This window comes from Vulpes lagopus, chromosome 12, assembly GCF_018345385.1.
Source record: "Vulpes lagopus strain Blue_001 chromosome 12, ASM1834538v1, whole genome shotgun sequence".
Lineage (NCBI taxonomy): Eukaryota > Metazoa > Chordata > Mammalia > Carnivora > Canidae > Vulpes > Vulpes lagopus.
Genome location: NC_054835.1, coordinates 25954750 through 25975904, shown reverse-complemented (window position 1 = coordinate 25975904; position 21155 = coordinate 25954750). Strand labels below are relative to the sequence as shown.

The 21155-nt window shown below is 35.1% G+C and overlaps 1 protein-coding gene across 7 annotated transcripts in view; it reads right to left on the bottom strand.

Moving 5' to 3' along the window:
- BCAS3 (BCAS3 microtubule associated cell migration factor) overlaps positions 1 to 21155 on the bottom strand; it is a 592235-nt gene that overhangs the window by 249051 nt on the left and 322029 nt on the right. For all 7 annotated transcript variants that reach the window (XM_041723949.1, XM_041723952.1, XM_041723951.1 and 4 more), the window contains one exon: positions 18595 to 18692. In XM_041723949.1, the coding sequence (XP_041579883.1) occupies positions 18595 to 18692 (98 nt within the window). The remainder of the gene's footprint in view (positions 1 to 18594; positions 18693 to 21155) is intronic.

Sequence of the window (21155 nt, the reverse complement as noted above, 5' to 3'; positions counted from 1 at the left end):
GATACCTTTTATTTCTTTTTCTTGCCTAATTTCTCTGGCTAAGTCTTCTATATTATGTTGAATCAAAGTGGAGAGGATGGCCATCCCTGTCTTGTTCCTGATCTTGGAGGAAAATATTTCTGCTTTTCACCATGGGGTATAATGTTAGCTGTGGGTTTGTCACATATGGCCTTTATTATGTTGGGGTACATTCCCTATTGGCCTACCTGGTTGAGAGTTTTTATAAAAAATGGAAGTTGTATTTTGTTGAGTGCTTTTTCTGAATCTTAGGTAATATAATTTTTATCCTTTATTTAGTTAATGTACTTTACCACATTGATTGATTTGTGGATGTAAAACCATCCAGGCATCCCTGGAATAAATCCCACTTGACCATGGTATATGATCCTTTTAATATACAGTTGAATTTGGTTTGCTAATAACTTATTAAGGATTTCTGTATCTATGTTCATCAGGGATAATGGCCTGTAATTTTCCTTTCTCATAGTGTCCGTATTTGGTTTTGCTGACCTTGTAAAATGAGTTTGGAAGTGTTCCTTCCTCTTCTATTTTTGGAAGCATTTGAGATTGATATGAATTCTTCTTTAAGTGCTTGGAAACATATAAACCAAAGATTTACATATAAGAATTTTATCTATTCTTAATTAGTATGGTACAAAAAATTAGAAACAAAAAAGTTTAATGGTAGATGACCAAACAAATGATTCAAAGAACATAACTATTAAACTATGTTTTGAAAAATATTTAACTGCTTAAGGAAATCTGACAACAAATGAGGTAAGTTAGAAAATATTTTTGCCAATAAGAAAGGCACTAAGAAGTTATATGCCAAAATGTTAAGAATTATACCTGAGTTTTAAATTTTATTATTTATAATTTTCTGTACTTTCCAAATTTTCTATTAAAGAACATATACATACAAGTAGAAGAAACTTTTAAGTAAAGCACCCATAAGAGACAAAGGAACTCAACCAAACTTTCCTTGCTGCCTTGCTTTTCCAAAGTGTACCAGCGCTAAAGCTCTTCCACCTTTCTTGTTTTTTCTTTTCTCCTGAACACTGGAAGCAAGTAGTATCAGAATTCTTTGGTTTTTCCTCTAGTGTCAGCAGAGTCATGGCTTTTCACGGGTCTGGTTTTCTAGCCACACTCCACTTCACTTTTATTGAAAAACCTCACCAATGAAACTAGGTTCCCCCTAAGTTTTTCTGTGATCATTTGGTTTAAAGAAATGAAAAGTGTAAGTAAAGCGAACTTCAGGTTTTGGGGTAAACTGGCTGGCTGGAAAACTGGGCTGGCGCAAAGCAGTCTTTCAAAGTGCTATGCCCTGCGGCAGGGTAGTTTTCAATAAACATTAAGTTGCAAATATTTAAATAGCACCCAATTTACTTTTTATTCTCATAAAAAGGGAGGGATGAAAGAGTGGCAATGCAGGAATGGCTCCATAAAAATCCACAGTTGAGCCAACAGCAGACAGGCAACCCATGGAGGTCACCTGAAGTACGAATTATACAGTTTGTGATGATAAAAAATTCACAACTTTTCTTCTTCTCAGCTATGTCTAGGTTTATGTTATAATCTGAAACCTTATTGAAGGACACTACTTGCTTTGGCCAGGAAATCCTTAAATTTCTTCAGTGGTTTCTTGTGGATCCATCAGAAGTTTATATCTACTGGGTTCACATTAAGAATGCTCTGCTCCAAGGCTGGACAGAGTAACTCTGAGAAGCAAAATATAAGATAAAAGTTTTTTAAATATTATTTTTTGGGAGAGGGCAACTAATTTTTATTTCATTGAAGCCCTCAGATACCTTGGAAAAATAAAGATGCTTATGTAAAGTCCTTTAATGAAACAGAAATAGATAGGGGCAACGCAGAGAATCTCTCACAAGGTGACATATCATACCTGATTTGGAGCTCATGGCACTGACCTGGATGCTAAGCAAGTGAGACTGTTATTTGATCCAATAAACGATGAAGTATGAGATTAAGTACATATTTGAAAAGCACAGATCTCAAATCCCAAAGGTTGCTTGAAACAGGAATTATTAATGTTCCAAAGCATTTGTCCTGCATTCTATAAGTGAAACAAATAGTCAAAAACAAGCCTGTGATATTCTGTCCTTACTTCCATTTTTACTTGAAAACATTTCTTAAAAATAACAGCAGAAAAGTGCGTCTTGGTTACTCCTTGGTCAGTGATTTGTCTTCTAGAAGTCTGGAGTTATGCTTAAAGCTCTCTGCATTCTGCCAACGTGAGAGTGTGGGTAGGAAAAGAGAGTGGGAGAGAAGATATCAAGCCCACCCAACTCCCGGAAATTTTAAAGAAAAGACGAAACTTTCCAAAAGAAATAATCATTTTGGTAAGTGAAACCATTTGTAACTTTAGAGGACTTTTTTCCTTTCCCTCCAACATATCATAAGAAAAATCCACACTGTGCACTAATAAGCTATAAAGCTTTGGTTTAAAAAGAAGGGTCAACAAGAGCTAAAACCACTAATGTCATACTTCAAGAAGGAAAAGTGGAGGGCAGTGATGCCCCAACACTTTCATGATACCAATAAAAAGTCTCACCCAGGCTAAAAACTATCTGCCAAATTTATGCCAAGAACAAGCTTACAGCCAAGCCAGAATCTTCTGTGCATATAAGGAGTGCTATAAAAATAATGACATATTCAGCATCCTGGGAGAGTCTTTCACTTACAGAAATAAAGCAGAATTATCTGAATAGGAAGATGGAAGTTAGGAGGGAGAAAGAGAAACAGAAGACAAACTGAAACAGACAGTCAAAAGCAAATGTAAATAGCCAGTCTAACATACTCAGAAGAGTGATCTGCTCCCCTGGCAAACAAAAGAGCTCATTTTTGAGGTTCCTGTTTTTTCTCTCTCAAAGGTTTATTTATGTTGGAGAGAGAGTACAGAGTAAGGGGCAGGGCAGACAGAGGGAATCCTCAAGCAGGCTCCCCTCTGAGCTTGGGGAGCTGGACGCAGGGCTCGTTCTCATGATCCATGAGATCATGACCTGAGCCGAAACCAAGAGTTGGATGCTTAACTGACTGAGCCACCCAGGTACCCCTAAGGTTCTTCTTTTTAAGGTGTCAAGAAGCTTAAGGAGTTCATTCCTGTTCTGTAGTCCCCACCAAAACCCCCTAGGAAATGGCTAATTTCAGTTCAGTAGAGAAGTCAACATATTCCTTTTTAAGTCACAGTGATGAATCCCTTTCCTTTGGAGGACTATCAGAGTTGCTTCAGAATTCCGCAAATATAACCAAACAATATAGGATCCCAGATTTTAGAATCAGAAGGTTCTCTGAATATCTAATCTAACTTATCTATCTAACTTACTATAGGAATCGAATGAGGATCAGGTAAGAAATTGTCGTATTGCCACAATATAAAACTGAAAGAACTAGATGAAGTAGGAGGTAATTATATCTGAGATTTAAACTGTTGCCTGAAATATCAGAATCTAATCTATTGTTATTGGAAGACACCCTCAAAGAAAATCACATATTAGTTAAGAATACAAGCTCTGGAATTAGACTGCCTGGCCTCCAACATGGGATCTACCACTTCTCTGAGTCTGTGTCCTCAATTATAAAATGAGGACAATACTATATAACCAGTCCCCATAGGTACATAAAGATAATAAAGAGCAAAACAAAAACCTTGGGATATAGTAAAAGCTACTGCCATTTATTATTACCATTACTATTGAAATAAAATAACAAGGAGATAACATTTAATGAGTCCTTGTTACATACTTGAACTATGGCCAGAAGCTTTACAAATGTCATATCTATTAATTTTCACAATATAGGAGACAAGTGTCCTTATATTCTTCCGAGCACAATATTCTATTGTCCTATTCTAAAAATGCATCTATCAAAAAACATATTTTATTTCAATAATATTTTAATGAACAGCTGTATAAAACATGTTAATGACAAAGAAATTCAGATGGCACTGCCAAAGTGGAAGGTGTATACTGCAGTGTATGTAATTTTTCTGAGCCATAGTTCCTTACTCTGATAAAAAGGAATTACAGTTGACCCTTGAACAACATGGGTTTGAACTGCATGAGTCTACTTAAATCTGGATTTTTAAAAATAAATATAGTTTTAGAAATATATAGAATAAATATATTCTCTTCCTTATGATATTCTTAATAATATTTTCTTTTCTTTAGCTTACTATTGTAAGAATACAGGATATAAATACAGCATATAATATATATATAACATGAAAAATATGGGTTAATTGACTGTTTATGTTCTCAGGAAGGCTTCTAGCCAACAATAAGCTATTAGTAATTACCTTTTAGGAGAGTCAAAAGTTATACATGGATTTTCAACTCACAGACGGGGGTCAGCACCCTTAACCCCCACATTGTTCAAGGGTCCACTATATAACAATACCTTTACCTCATGAGAATTTTATGAAGAATAAAGAAGCTAATGTATGTGAATTACTTAGCACAATATATTGAGCAATCAAATATAAAAAAGTATTATTCATGATACATAAAATTTAATATGCAGCACAAGAACTGCATGGGATGCATGTAACTCAAGATTTAAATAAAGATGTTAAATATCCTATTTATTGTCTTGTAATGTTTCAATTTTTCCAGAATACATAGCCCAGTTAGGTTTCCTTCGGAAGTAAGGATGCATATAAATAAAAATTATGATATTTTCATGATGGCAACCTCAAAATACTTTTGTCTCAGTCAAGGACATCTACCAATTTGCATATAGCTGTTTTTGTGAATGTTAATGGTTCTGTATTCACTAATGTTCCTTTGTAATTTTTTTATTCTTAAGACAATAAAAACCATAATAAAACAAAAACAAACCATAATATTTATTTTTGAAATCACAGTGAACAACTACAGTGAAAATTCCACCATCAATAGAAGGAACTGACAGGGGTATCAATCCAGAGCCTTTCAGTTTATTAGTATTTTGTTCGTATCAACCAAAGAGAAGGCAGTATTTAGTTACCATTTTGCAGATGAGAAAAACAGAGATATAAAATGGGCTGGTTAAAGACTCTTTATTTCCTAAGCATTAACGGACAAGAAAAGCAAGCAAATACATTTATCTCTCAAGTATACTTTCCTATCTGATCTGTATTCTCCTTTACTGGAGGATCAGGTCTTATTTTTCAGAATTTGAAGTGGGAAGTTATTTTTGAATAAACTATACAAAACCAACCAGAATAATTTAAACATGTGAAAACACAAGTCCAGTGTATGGGATCTGAACACACTTACAAGTTTCAAAGTGGCTAAGAACTTTAGATCTTTATAGTAATAAATATTGTAATGTACAAAGGTCCTTTGGGAATCCCCACTCATAGGTTATGCCATGATAGAAGATCAAGGTGTCAGGTCCATTTAGGATCAGGGCATTTTTGACTTCTTTATGCTTTAATTCATATTTGGAAAAGCAGTTAAAATATTTCTAAGAGAAATATAATCATTTTGCCTCCCTCTCCTCTACTCCCAAATATAGAATAAATTATTAATTTCAAACACTAATATTCTTTTAGTTTGCACTTGCCTACAAGTATATGGAAAAGAAATGTGACCTTGGGCAATCACTATCCTTTAGTGAAAGCCTTTTTCAGCTTGAGAAAACATTACCTGATTGATAGTGGCTTTCCTAGCTGGAAAATAAATGTTTACTGCTGAAAGGCTAAGAGTCTCTCTGTAAGCAGCAAGGATACCTCGTTGAGCCATGGGTAAAACAGTCTTCAGTCACAGGAAGACTTCACCCATACCCGGTTACCAAAACCTTACCAAAGAGGTCTAGCCAATGGCCCCTTAAAATAGAGGGGCTACTCAAGAATGCTGTATTTGATGACTTCTATGATACAGTGCATGATATAAAGAATAAACAAGGAAGTTTCTAGGTCAGATATAACACTGCTACTTGATGATCGTACAAATGAAATCAAGGTAAGCTGCAGTGGCCAAGATACTGTTTAATATCCTGGAAAAAGTGAAGGTTTCACAGATTCCTACCCTTGCTCTGCTGCCTATAAGCTATGTAACAATAAACAAGTTATTTAACATTCCTTAACCTCAGTTTCTTCATTTGTATAAACAAAGACCTTGCAATGGTAACCTGTCAAATGTTGAAAAGTACGTTTGGTGTTAAAGAGTTTCATTTCTTCTAAAAGACTACAGTGGGGAAAAAAAAAAAAAAGTCTCCTTCTCATTTCTGTTCCCTAGCAGTTCCTCTCCTAGAAGGCAACTACTGTGCCTAGTCAAATGCGAAAATTTGGTTTCAATATTCCACGCTGAAATGTTGAATTCATTAACATTTATTGAGTGCCTATTATGTATCAGAGCTGTTCAGGGTGCTGTGGGGAGTACAAAGATGAGCTCACAGTCTAGAATGGGAAATGGTTCCCAACTAACTTTAATACGAGGCGATAAACACAACAGTAAAAGTTTAAGAACAGCGGAGAAAGTAATTAATTTAATCAATGGGGTGAATTGGAATAAAGAGTAAAATTAAGAACAGGTTTCAAGGCAAATAAAAAGTTTCAGGCATCATACCAAAATTTTACTAAAGTCTCTAGCTTGGACCCTCTGATTCAGGAATTGGGATCCTATCACGTCTATAAAAAACCCTATTTAAAGGTATTCACTCATGGCTAGAAATTTCTGACACACGGCAAGTCAGCCCAATAGGACAATGTCAAAGAGATTGGTATGGATGCTCTAAGTGTCCTCTTTAGGTGGAGAGAAACAGAAGGGTGAAATGAAAGTATTATCTTTCCCAATCATGCAAACATTCTCATTTGAAAAGTATTTAAACTCATCTAAAAAAGGGATAACTAACTGGTGAATTCATTAAAGTTTCAAGTATAACTTTGGTATTCTCTCCAATATTAACACATAGCATTTATAGAATAATTGTGGTCCTTCCAATATTCTTAGCACACCAAGGGTAGAACAGGTTTAAGACTCAAGATACCGCATCTCACAAGGCTGCCAGGAGCATGAATACAAGTCACTGAACTGTAATGACATTACCAAAATGGTGGCAATTCTTCAACAAAATATTTTGGTTTAATGGAATTTAGGTCAGATCCCTATATGCTAATATCCTGGGTTCATGTATAAAATGGGCTAGCTTAAAAGACAGCCCCAAATAACCATATGCCTGAAAGCCTTGTATACCCAGAAAACAAAAGCAAGTCTATTCCCTTTAGTGGATGTTTGCCAGGCTTAACAATAGATTCCAGAAAGTGGGAATTTGCTATAGTGAACGCTTTATAAAGATAACCTTAAAACACAAATTCACATGCAAGCCTTATAATACCAAAACACAACTGATTTGAGGGACATAATTCCTTTATTTTTATTATCTGGTGATGTAAAAGCTATCAGAGATGAGAAACGTACTACTTAAACATAATACTGCTTTTTAAAAATGACACAAAAGATGATCTGAAATACTCTGCAAAATATTCCAACTGATCACACAGTTTACCAAAGGCCCAAACAAAGATAGTGACCATAAACATAAGGGAAAGTCTCATAAAGGACTAAAGGCCAAGATCACATTTTCTAAAGATGTGACATTATTAAATTTTAATCAGTTTATGGTATATTTAAAGCCCTATGCTCTATTTTTAAAATTCTAGTTAGTTGACATATAGTTCAATATTGGTTTCAGGAGTTCAATGGTTCATCATTTACATATAAAACCCAGTGCTCATCACAAGTGCAGTCCTTTTTTTTTTTTTTTTCCACAAGTGCAGTCCTTAATACTCATCACCCATCTATCCCATCCCCCACCCACACCCCTCCATCAACCCTGTTTGTTCTCTACAGTTAAGAGTCTCTCATGATTTGTTTCCTCTTCTCTTTTTTCTGTTTATCTATTCTGTCAACAATGCAATAAATATTGATTATCTGCCCTGTGGCAAGCACCCATACCTGGCATGAGAAATACAAAGACAGCCCTTGCTCTTAAAGAGCCCTCTATTACAAGGCATTACTTTTCCCTTCTTTTTCAAGGCATCCTATCCATGGGGTAATCCAGTAATAATGCCAACGAGAGTTATCTTAAACTCTTGTTGTGACAGAGTGACAGAGTGATCTACATTTCCTGTTAAGTCATTTTATGTCTCTTTTTCACTATTTTCATGGGCAAATTAATCTCAATCACAACATTTTTAAGAGCATCAGTACAAACAGTGAGTTAAGAACTGCTACCAGGGTCATTTCCGACTCACTCCTACCCATGGACCATGGATGCTGTAGTATCTGCTTACCCAGCTTCCTTTTTTCACCATACACTTAGCTTCAGGAAAATAATCAAGCTCAAATGTGTTATTATTTAAAGCTGCCCTTCAAATCCAAGTATTTGGATCAATGAAAAAAGTTCTATCTTGGTATTCAAAAAATCACAGTCACAAAGCTGCAAAACATTAAAGTCACAACTTCTGCAGGGTATTAGGATCACATCAGAGGTAAGATTTAAACTTAGCACCCAAAATCCTGATGATACAATGTTCTAATCCTATAAGAATACCCTATTCTGTGATTACTATGATAGCCTCTTAAGTACTGTGAAGTATAGGAAGAGGGACAAAGCTCTTATTTTTCTTCTCTCCTTTCACAACTTGCCCCCCAAGTTCTGAATATAAGCACTTTCTGTAACAACAAGCTACCTTTATGACATCCACATAATTATAGGTTCAGGTCAAGAACTCTAGACCATATTGATTACATCTCTATGCAATAAGGACCCTCCAGCACTGTTTGTATCCACGATAACAGGGACAGCTTTTAAGTATCTGTGACACTAAGAATTTTCAGTCCTATCAATGCCAGAAATGGAAAGCCAATGACCAGTCAGGCCTGTCAGTTGTTGCCCGAAGCAATGAAGACAAGCTGGGAATTCATCATACTGGAACTTCATCTGCCAGCTGCATTCACACATTTTCACCACCTGAATAGTTGATTCTCTTCAACTCCCACGTGGCTCATTTCAGCACACAGTGTTTTGAAATGAATATTTGATCAGGCATGGTAAAAAGAGGTTTGGACTTATCTGAGGTGTCACCATAATGCACTTTAAGTAATTCTAAGTATCAGGAGCTAGGTGTCTTTAGTTCCACGCTTTGCATGTTTCTGAAATGGACCTGTGATCCTAATTAAATATGATTAAATGAGATAAGCCATGGAAAAACACCTAGCACAGTGTTGGGCACAAAGCTGTTTATCAATAAACATTGGTTTTTCATATCTTTTACTTCTACCTAACGGTGAATATCTTGAAGATTCCTCAAAGATCACCAGGAGATGGGGATAACCTAATGCCAAAGAAATTTAAGAATCACCTTAATTTTGTCAAAACTCTAAATCCTTACCCCAAAATAAACCTAAGAGATAAAGAAATATAGTAGGGCTATTAAAATTGCTTCATGATTTGGGGATTTCAACAGTTTGACTCTGATATGCCTAGGTATGATTTTCTTTGTTTTTATTCACTTGTGGTACACTGAGCGTCTTGAAACTTTAAGAGTTGATGTCTTCAACTAATTTTGGAAAATTCTCAGCTCTTCATTTATTTGCCTTTTCCCTCCTTCTTATCATCCATGTATAACAATCACACACACATTAGACAATTTAATATTACCCCACACACTTCTCACACTGAGTTCTATTTCATTATTTTCTTCTTCCTCCACTTTAGTTTTTTTTTTTTTTAAGATTTTATTTATTCATGAGAGACAGAGAGAGAGAGAGAAGCAGATACACAGGCAGAGAGAGAAGCAGGCTCCATGCAGAGAGCCCAGTGTGGGACTCGATCCTGAAACTCCAGGATCATGTCCTGGGCTGAAGGCAGACGCTCAACCACTGAGCCACCCAAGTGTCCTCAGTTAAATACTTTCTGACTTGGTTTTGAGTCTCTGATCCTTTCTTCTTCTGCATCCAGTCAGCTATTAAGCTCATTCAACAGATTATTTAAGGCATACTTTTCAGTTTTAGAATGTCAGTTTGGTTCTTATATGGATTTTATCCATGTCTTCCTCATTCCAATTAAGGAATGATATAATATTAGAATGTAGGTTTTCATTTAAAAAGTACATCTAACATTATATTTAATAGAGAAATATTAAACACTTGTTTCTAAGATTAAGAAAAAAGACAAGAATGTTCAGTATCTTCACTTCTATTTAACATTTACTGGAGTGTCTGGTTTCTAAATTTCCAATTTTTGATTGAAAATGAGTTTTATCATTGGTAACAAATATTGTCAGTTGTTTTCTTTGAAGTGATAGGCTTATTTTGTTTATTTTTGAGAAAATTTCTGCTAAATACCCAAGTTCTAAATAATATTCTAATAATATTCTAATAATATTCCATGGCAGTTGCTAGTTCAGAGTAATCACACAAGTGCATTTTGTCAAGACAACTATCATGCATTAATTCCAATTGTGACATATAAAATACTAAAAAGAAGTACACAAACAGCAAAATTTAATAAAATTGTCATACATCAATGATTTGACTGTTTTACACTCTTTTTTTTACAGTAAGTTCCACACTCAATATAGGGTTTGAACTCAAGACTTTGAGATCAACACTTGCAGCTATATGGCCTGAGCGAGCCAGCCGCCCTAAATCATAGACATTGTTTTTTTTCCCTAAAGACTCATTTATTTACTTTAGAGAGAGAGCATAGGGAGGGACAGAAGGAGAGGGAGAGAAAGTCTCAAGCAGACTCTGCTGAGTGCAGAGCCCTAGGGGGGGTTGATCTCATCACCTTGAGATCATGACTTGAGCTGAAACCAGCAGTTGGACACTTAACTAACTGCATCACCCAGGCACCCCAACATTCTTAAGCAATTGTAGTTTTTTTTTTTTTTAACAATGAGTGAGTACCCTTAGCTACGAGCATAGTTTGGTGCCATTGTGTTTATTATGCTAAAATGCCATCAGCTTTATCTACCATTGTTTCTGCACTATCCATACTTAATGTCAACACAAAATAAAAAAAGAAAGGCAAATAATGACTTCATGTTACTATAAAAATAGTGTTCACTCACAGACCCCTTGAAAGTGTCTTGGGGACTTCTAGAGGTCAGTGGACCACATCATGAATTACTGGTATGTATCTGTATACACATGTGTTTCGAACTGCAAAGAACCTAGAATAGCCAAGATATACATGCCAAACAAGAGTGAAGGCATTAAATTGCTAGATCTCAAAACTTACTAAAAAGCTACAGTAATTAAGACAGTATGATAGTGGTGTAAAGATACACACACACACACACACACACACACACACATCAATGGAACAGAATAGAGAATGGAAAAATATATATATATTTTTTTAAAGGCACTGTGGAACTTCACTGGAAGAAAAGCATATCTTTTTGGAGAAACAGCACTAGAAGAAATGGCACGGAAGAAACTGAACCTTGATCCTCGTCTCATGGATAATAAAAAATAATTTGAAAAGGATCATATGCCTCAATGCGAAGACCAAAACTACACAATTATTAGAGTAAGGCATCACTTCAAGATGGATGAAATGGCAAAAGATTTCGTGCAAAACACAAAACATAAAAGGAAAAGGGATAAGACCAGACTTATGCCTGTCAAAGAATACCAATAAGTGAAAAGGCAATAAACTGAAAGACTTGCAAAATACCTGACAAAAGACCTATATCCAATATAGTTAAAGAATTTAAATTCAATACGACAACTGGCCAAATAAAAGCTGATGAAAGACTTCACAAGTACATTAAAAAGAAGATACCCAACTGGCCAATAAGTATATCCAATCATTTCATTTGAGAAAAGCAAATTAAAACTACAATTTCCATTTACAAGAATGGCTCATCTATTGCTAAGAATAAAAGATGGTATCATTTTGGAATACTTTCTTGGAGGTTCCTAATAAAGCTAAATATATGTCTGCTTTGTAAGCCAGCAATTCCAGGCCTAGGTATATGCTCAAAACATATGAATTCATATGTAAAATAATAATAAAAAATTAAAAGTGCAGATGTCAAAAAAAGGACTTGTACAGGAAAGTTTATAGCAGCTTTATTCATAAAAAGCTAATAGCTATAAACAAGAGGATAATGGATACATAAACTGCATTATATTTATACTATATTGCAACATAAAAAAAATGGACAAGTGACACATGCATCATATGGATGAATTTCAAAAATATTAAGTAAAAGAAGCCAGACACAAAAGAGTAACTGTAGGATAATTTCATTTACATGAAGTTCAATATAGACAAAAGTGATTTATGATGATAAAAACCATAGTGGTAATCTCTAAGTCAAAGGTAGTATATTGACTGGAAGGGGCATGAGGGAACTTTCTAAGATGATGGAAATATTCTAATTTGTTCTGAGTAGTGATATACATAGGTATAAAAATTCATCAAGTTGTATGATTAAGATATGTACATTTCTGCTATATGCAAATTATATCCAAGTTTTTAAAAATTCTTCAAAGGTGATCCAAAGTACACGTTGATCCATTTTTCAAGCTGGAAGGGGCTTTGGAAATAATCTACCTCAATTCTCTCATTTTATGGAAGAAAGCCTTGGGTTTCGAAGCAATTTACCAAACAGGTAATTATAGGCAGAGTTGAGACTAGAACCAAAGATTTGTAAGCTACTTGTCTCTATTCTTTCTACTACACCAAATCTTCCAAAACAAGACTTTTCCCGGGAACAATTATTTTCGCTTCGATTATTTACTTTAGCTTTTCTCTGACAGTTTTCAACAATATCCAGGGAACTATCATGAGCTCTGGTTCCGAGTAGTTGCCTGGGTGAGGTCCCAAGCTGCTTTTTAATTGCTCACTGGGCTTACATATTCAATGGAGAGAGACTCTTTTGTTTCCCTCTAAGTTTATAGATGGCACCTATAAGTATAAGCCTCTCAGGCTCTTGGACACAATTTAAAATAGTGTGGCACTAACAGTTTGACACTAATGTCACTAAGACAAATGGAATTCCCGGTTCAGACTTAAACAAATTCTAATACTGCCCCCAATATTGTCCCTCTGCCACCACGGTCTCAGGCAACAGACTACATAAACAGTCCAGACTTGTATTAAAGGTGTAGTAATAAAGGAACAAAAAAGAAAAGTTGGGTCTTTGGGCTAAAAAACCCCTTGTAAATATGTGGTACCCCAGTATATCAACAGTAGGGAGAATTCCATCAATTCCTTCTCAAAATGCTTAGGAAAGACTTAAAGTCATGTCAAGGACTCGGTGCTTGCAAGAGAGAAAGCAAAGGCAAGGTTTTAGTTGACACAAAGATTTATTCAAAGAAGCAATGTGTCATCAGAAGAAAGCTTTCCCAACAGCTTCTTCTACTTCTGTTTACAGTTTCTTCATCTTTAAGTGGGGCAATCATTTTTTTTCCTTAATTGTGCTGAGCTAAAATTTTCCACATTGTTAACTTGAATTTCATCTTCTAACATCCTATAAATATTAGAAAGAATGAGAGGAACATTTAAATCAAAAGAAGAGTGATGTGGCCAAACACCTTCCTTATGTGCAAAAATCAGGTCTTTTCCCTACATGTGTCATCTTTAACACTTCTTTTTGATTCTATACAGACAAGTAGGTGTTCATTAGATTTGAAATAATACATAAACTTCCTCTTTACTATAAAAAAAGCCAATCTTAACATCTGAGTTTGAATATTTGCTAACTGTTTCAAGTGGAAATAGTGTCAAAGTAAAATTGCTGACCTCCTTTTTCCCCTCTGAGGGACTGTTCACAGGTCATGACTAAGCCTCCTTTTAATTTCGCCTTCATCCATAATCCTCTTACTGATCCCACACAGGCTTTGAATACTCAAGGTACAAGTATGCCTGGGGTTTTCGTCACCTTATAATCACAAAGAATATCTGGAAGTCTACTAAATGAAAACCACATCGGGTATCCAAAGAAATATCTCAAAATTTCTAAAGAACTTGATACCCTTTATATCTGAGAATTATTTTAAGAAATAACGAACACACCCCTGTCCAAAAAGTGAAACAATCTTTTGCACACGGAACCTTAAATTCTTTTTACAAATGCAGAAAAGACAGGATAAGTAGGAAACATCACTTGTTGGACGTTTCAGAAAATTTTCAAGACCATGATTACAATGTCATGGGTTCTTGTCATTCAGCTCTAGTTTTTAAAATCATGGCACCGAGTAGACTCACCATTGGATGACTAAGTGATGTTTCTTACAAATCTCTTTGCTTCCCACCACCTGCATCTCTTGTGTCTCTGATAGTTTTATGACACAGTGACTGTCTACCTCAGATTGGAATGACAACTGCAGATACAGTGAAATATAATCCTTAGGAATATTCTTCCCCTACATCAGAAAAATCTCTATAAAATAAAAGTATGCCTCCATATGAACATTCCTCCAGCAGAGATTTGACTTAAATAATCTCCTTGTTGCCTACCTAATCGTATCTCTCTAATAAATATTGTTTTTTTTAAATATCTGATGAACCAAATGCCAAATATATAAGGAAGACATAAATGATCATTATAAACTCAAAGCAGGCATAATCAAAAAGAATGATTATAAAATCAGTCAAATAAAATGTTTGGGTTTTTAAGTGTCTCATTTTCTTCAGTAAACAAATTATTTTGGTAACGGGAAAAACTGAGTGCTAAAGTATCTCCTGAATTATCGAGTTTCTTATAATTTAGATTACTTAAATTGTACAATAAAAATAATATTTCTCTTGAGTCAAGAACAGTAACAAATACCAGGTCTGAAACTCTGTCCCTATTTATAGAAATGTTTGATATAACACTAATACCTGATATATCAAAGTTTGCTCTAAAGGATAAAAACTCATTTTACTTAACTGTCACAATTGTCCTTCTCCTACTTTCATATTCCATAGGAATGTACATAGATGTTGTCCCCACTACTTCCAATACTGTTTTCTCTATAAAATGTTTACTTTAGTAGAGTTTGACAAAGATGTCTGCTCTTTGCATGAGCCAGGCATAAGTCTATCTTTAAATCTCAGTTGCTTTGAGTTCTTTCTTCGTAAATATCAATTTCCATAGTAAAACCACAAACCCAGGAGAAACAAAGTTAGGATGAACTATATCTTTCTAGGCTTTCTGTCTGCATGACTCAAAAGAGACTTTAGAGTTGTTATTAGTAACCAACAGGTACAGCCTACAGGTCTGGGAACAAGAGGATCAGCCACCATGGGAAACAAAGTATGAGCAGGGCATGAACAGCTATCTTTCTACTTTCTCTTCAGAGGTCCTATACCTTTATCAAAAGGACACATGTTATAAAGAACAAACAATGAGAAAAGATGCTTAGATACCTAACCAAAAAGAATGTACAGAGGAAAAAAAGTACTTTGTCTAGAAATATTAACTATAATTCAGAGGCACTGATGTTAATGAAAAATGGAATGGTTCCTTCCAATCTCATTTATCTCAGTAGCCTATGTATAAGGGTAAAATCCTATATAGTATCTTTCCAGAATGGTCATCTCCTTAGTCAAGAAGGGCACATCTCATAATTATCTAAACTCAAAATTTTAAGTAGGATAGATAGTACCCTTTTGAATTACCAAAGGTCAGATATTATGGGAATGACATCTACTTAGAAAGCAGTTATAGATCTTCCAGTTTAAATACACATATTTATACAGAGACAGTAAGAAGCTTGTTCATAGGTATCTAATGGCAGAGAATTTATACCATGCCTAAATCACTGAAGTTAGTAAGTAAGAAAATACATATTTTGGAAAATGTTCTTCTATGTGAAGGAGTGAAGAACAAGATATACTAGATGATCAAGAAATTATACAAATAAAATTTCTTAGCAAAGCTGGTACAAGGCTCTGATCTCTTTAGTTTCAATAGAATAATACTGCCAGATAAATATATAGATATCTAACATGCTGACCGAAGGTATAAATAAAATATTTTCATTTTGAATACTGTTACAACTGTCAAAAGATTTAATCATATCACTAACATTTCTAAATTCTATGCCTCTGAAAAGTAGTTATATGAAAAATAATTTACCACCACTAGTTTAGACAGAGCAAGAGCTGTCACTAGCTAGAAAGGCGGTTATAAAATGTGCCATAGGAACAATTAAAAAGACAATACATTTAGTTGTATAAGTTGCATGAAGGTAAGACAAAGCAATGAAGCCCAAGAAGAGGAGGTGCCACAGCAGTCATATCTCTCAGCAAAAGCAATCAAAACTTCAGAAAAGCATCTTTGTAATATGTAGCGATTCCAATGCATGGGTCATAATCAGAGAAGCACTTCCTGGTTCAGGAGCAGTTGTACAAATTTATTAGACTCTTTTAATAGAAGAATCTATAGCAGAATTTTCTCATCAACTTTTTTTAATAAGGAACCCAAACTATTTAGTCCCTAATCTTCCTAAATATTAATAGAAAAGCAAGTCTGTTACAGTAGTAACAGACTATTAGATAAAGTAGATTAAGTTTCCCCAACAAAACATTATTCACTCACTTAAAAAATGCGTTGAACAAAAGGGATCCAAACCATCTGAGAAGTAGAGAATTATTCATAACAGTCCAATTTCCTCATCTATGGGGTTTCTTTAGCTCAAAGTTCGAGAAAGCAGCACACACATTTCATTGCTCTGTCTCAGAAAGGAACTATGGCTTTCTGGAATGAAAATAGGCTTAGAAAAATAACAACAGAGCTTAGTCACCAAGAAGTCCTTTCTCTACTCAAAAGATTAGTACTTTCAGGCAGAGGCTCATAGCTGTAGAACAGTATCCTACAATCTCCTACAATGTGTGTCTGATGCAAATATAAGTAAATCAAGGGCAAAGATCTAGTTCCTTTTTCAAACATCATTTAAAAACTCTTCTTGCAGCAGATTTAAATCAAATGATGGTTGCCAGTAGTTCATTGGCATTCCTCTCTGTGGCATGAGATATTACTTTACGGAGAGCTAAAATTGAGATAGTGCTACATGAGAAATATGGAGTATTACATCAGAGTGGAGTGCTAAATATGGCAACTCTTAACAGCATCAGTAACTGCTTTAGTGGCATGTGTTTCACTTGACTGGTAGTCACCTGACTCTAAAACATTAATAATATGGCAGTTTAAGAACGTTAACCACCTCTCCCCAACAAAGGCTACTACTGTAATCTTAAATAAAATACTTTAGGTTACAAGACATTGCTTCCAGGATTCACGATCATTAAATGATAATTCCAGATGAGCAGGATCTGTTAGCATTCTCAGATTGAAACTATCCAAAAGATTTATTAAGTCACCCATCTGAGTATTTCATTCAATGCAGGGAAGCAAGGAGAGAGACTTCACACATTTCTGTGCTTGTTTCCAGGGGACAAACATGGTTGCCAAGTGAAAGCAGAGAGACAAGTATGAGCTCTCTAAAGTAAGAGTCTACATTAAAAATGAAGGCAGAGCCCTGGACATGGACAGCTAAATCAGACACAAGGTACAATCTACTGACAAAAAAAAAAAAAAAAAAAAAAATCAGAAAGCTAAGATAACGTACAAAACCAGTTAGCTTTCAAAACTTCAAAATACATCCAGACACAGAATCAGAAACAGAAGCTTTGGTCTTTTAAAAGTGACCTTCACAAATCAGTTTTCTGTTTGTTTCCATTTTCTTTCACAGTTTAAGCCTCAATCAAATCAGCAGTCTCTGGGGATTTTGAAATTGCTATAGATTAAAATCCTCTCTGACTCAACTGTTTGACTAATGCCGAGTATTTAATAATTCTACTCATAAGAGACTTTTTCTTGATGAAACCCTGATGTATGCTCTCTTCAGATGCTCTGCAGCTGCACCATAACAGAAAGATCACTGTCCTTATTTTCTTTATCAATGCATTTAGGGATGAAAAATGTATTATTATAAACAGGTACTTGGCAGATGTGGCAGAAAACGGTTTGACAATACTAGTGTAGCAACTATCACCTACAGAGGCAAAGATCTACTCCTGGGCATTAATATTACATATTCATGCCTTGCTTCCAAGGATAGAAGGTTAATAACTGTGATAGATAGACGAAAGTTAAGTTAATGAATTTCTAAACTTTATGCTTTCAATAATAAAAACCATTTAAGCAACAGCATTTGGACTCTCTACTTCCACAGATCAGGCACTTTGATACTCAACAGGTTTAGTAAATTGAATCCATATATTGTATTTACGTTCTCTGTCAAGGTTGCTTCTCCACATTTGAGAGATCAAAGGCAAAACAGTCATCAACCCTGTAGCCCTCAATACTGTGTTCATTACATTTAATCAAGTGCCAACCCCACCGCATCATTCACCAACCTTAACAATACTTAAATGCATGGCATTGTTTAGCAACAAATGATAAACCTTAAACACACACACACACATATATGTGCACAGCATGCACGCATATCCCAAAATAAACAAACACACACAAAAAAAGGAAGAGGAAGGCAAAAATATCATTCTCTCCATTGTGCAGGAAAAGAAATTTAAAATGCACAGAACTATCCAGCACACATTTTGGAGGCAGTTTTCTACCTGAGGCAGCATCAATCACGGTGGAAATTCCCCTTCGATCAGAGACTGGACGGGATGACCCTGGCATGCTGACTGGGTCAGAGCGGACCGGCTGGATCCTGCAATGCAATTTAATTTAATTCACATATGTTACCAGCATCAAAACTGTCGCATGCTACAACAGACCTTAAATCAGGGATGCTGGAATAGGCCAATCCATTAAAGAACCATTCATTCTAAAATGGGACAAACAGGGAAACTGCAGTCCCTAATTCTTGCACAAAGCTAATGCACTATAAACATTCCCTACACTCTGGACCCCTTCTCCTTTTTGTAAGTTATTCAATAGATTCTAAGTAAGGGGTTGAAAATTGACATTAATTGAAAGGGATAAATTTAGTAGAATGGGAAAGGAAACAAAAAAACTATACCAAAACCTTTGACATTTCCAAGGGACAGATATGAAGAGTTTTGACACTCTTCAAATTCATGAAATAGCACCATAGCTAGTAACACCTGCCATAAAAGGCAGCATATACTAGATACAAAATTTTGAACACTCCCTTACAATCCTGAATGAAAGTTACTTTATATATGACCAGAAGCATAGAAAAACAAAGCTCTGTTGGAATGTGGTGGCCACAGGTTTAGCTAGGATCACTTTTAACTAACTGACTTACTTCCATAAAATTACCAATTAGCATGTAAGAATCAATTAGAGTCTCAGCAAAACTGCAATTTACTACATATAATTTTAAGTTGCTTAGGAATGATAAACCTATAAATGCAAAGAGTCTATTTCCAGCTGTATTAGGCTAATATTATTAACATTAAAAAATCTGTATGACTACAGGATCTGAGAGCCCAGGCAACCTAGAGGAATAAAAACTTGTTACAGCAAACATTTTTGGTAATTCATTCATTCAATGAGTCTTTGCTGAATATTAAATGTGTGTCAGTATTATTCCAGGAACAGGCAGAAACAAAACATGAACTAATAAGGTCTGTGTGTGGGTATATGGTATAGCACGGACATTCATGACTGATGCAAAAGAAAATTACGAAAATGAGTGAAATAGGCAATAAAAGTTTAGAATGAGAAAACAGGTAATGAAATCAGGCTCCACAAAAGACTGAGAAGATCTTGTGGAGGTGTACCAGGAATCGGATATGTATACAGTAACAGGATACGTATATGCAGAGGAGCAAGAAGTGCTCTTTAAGCATACAACTAGAACAAGCAGCCCCATTGGATTGGTAACTAAGCATGACAAATGCAGGGCATCTTGAGGAACATGTTTGGCTGAAGCACAGAATTCACAGTGGACATTGGTGGAAGATAAATGCCATGGGACAGATTATAGAAGCCTGAAATGCCTAGTACAGACTGCAGAAAAAGAGTAGTTACCAAAAGCACAGTTTAAATGTTTGTGTATTTGTTGTATGAAGAAAAGAAAAGAAGAGGCAGGTGAAGGACAACCCATGTGATCCAGCACTGGAAGCTGGAAGTACTGATAATAAATACTTGTCACTGTTCTTGTGGACAATGTGTACCACCCAACATTTGTTCTACTCCAGCTGATTTTGCTAAACCAGTCATGGTAATCCCATCGATTCATGGCAGAGATTAATCAGCTCCAGGATGGGCAGGCCTAAGCAAATTTGGGCCAGTAAGAAAAGAGGTACAGTGTATTTGAAATGTCTAGGAAAGATGTTTTCTGGTTCTTAAGAGAAATAAGAAGCTAGACAGTTAGATATGGTCAGTTCATCCACAGTAAAGTCCCCTCCTGGTCTAAACAACTTAAGTGGGCTAATAAATTTCCTATTATTAATTTGATTTATATTGGGGTTTCTGAATAATCTAGAGTTGTTGGTAGGTGAAACAGGCTGGCCGTGAATTGATGTATTGAAGTTGGCAACAGATACACGTGGGCTTATTCTACTATTTTCCTTAACTTTAAATATGTTTATATATGTTTAAAGTTTTTCCATAATAAAAATGACAAAAATAAAAACAAATTGGTAGGGATGATGGAAATGTTCTGGAATTAGATAGTGGGGATACTGCCCAACATAGTGAATATACTAAAAATCACTGAATTACACAGTGAATTTTATGTTATGAGAATTGTGTACCACTTAAAATACTGTGAATAAAGTCTGAATATCAAATGTATAACATGATGACTATAGCTGATAACACTGTATATCCGCTGAAAGAGTAAAACGTACATGTCCTCACTAAAATAATCACAACATATATACAGATATATATATTAAATATGTGAGCTGATGAATATGTTAATTAACTAGATGAAAAATTAAAGTAATAAAGCCAAAGGAGCTAACCTTCAGTAGAAAAGCAGACTTTGTATCTCAGCTTCTTTTACATAATCTATTTCTCAGATCTATTAATAAATATTTCATTGGCCTTTTTTACAGTTTAAATCCCTACTCCAAGTAAGGAGCTTCCATGAGTTTATTTAGGTGGTTTTTTTTTTTTTTTAGCTGACTCTTTACACTTGGTACCTTGTCCTGTACTCCATAAGGTATCACTAAGAATTATATGGTGCTGTGATAGT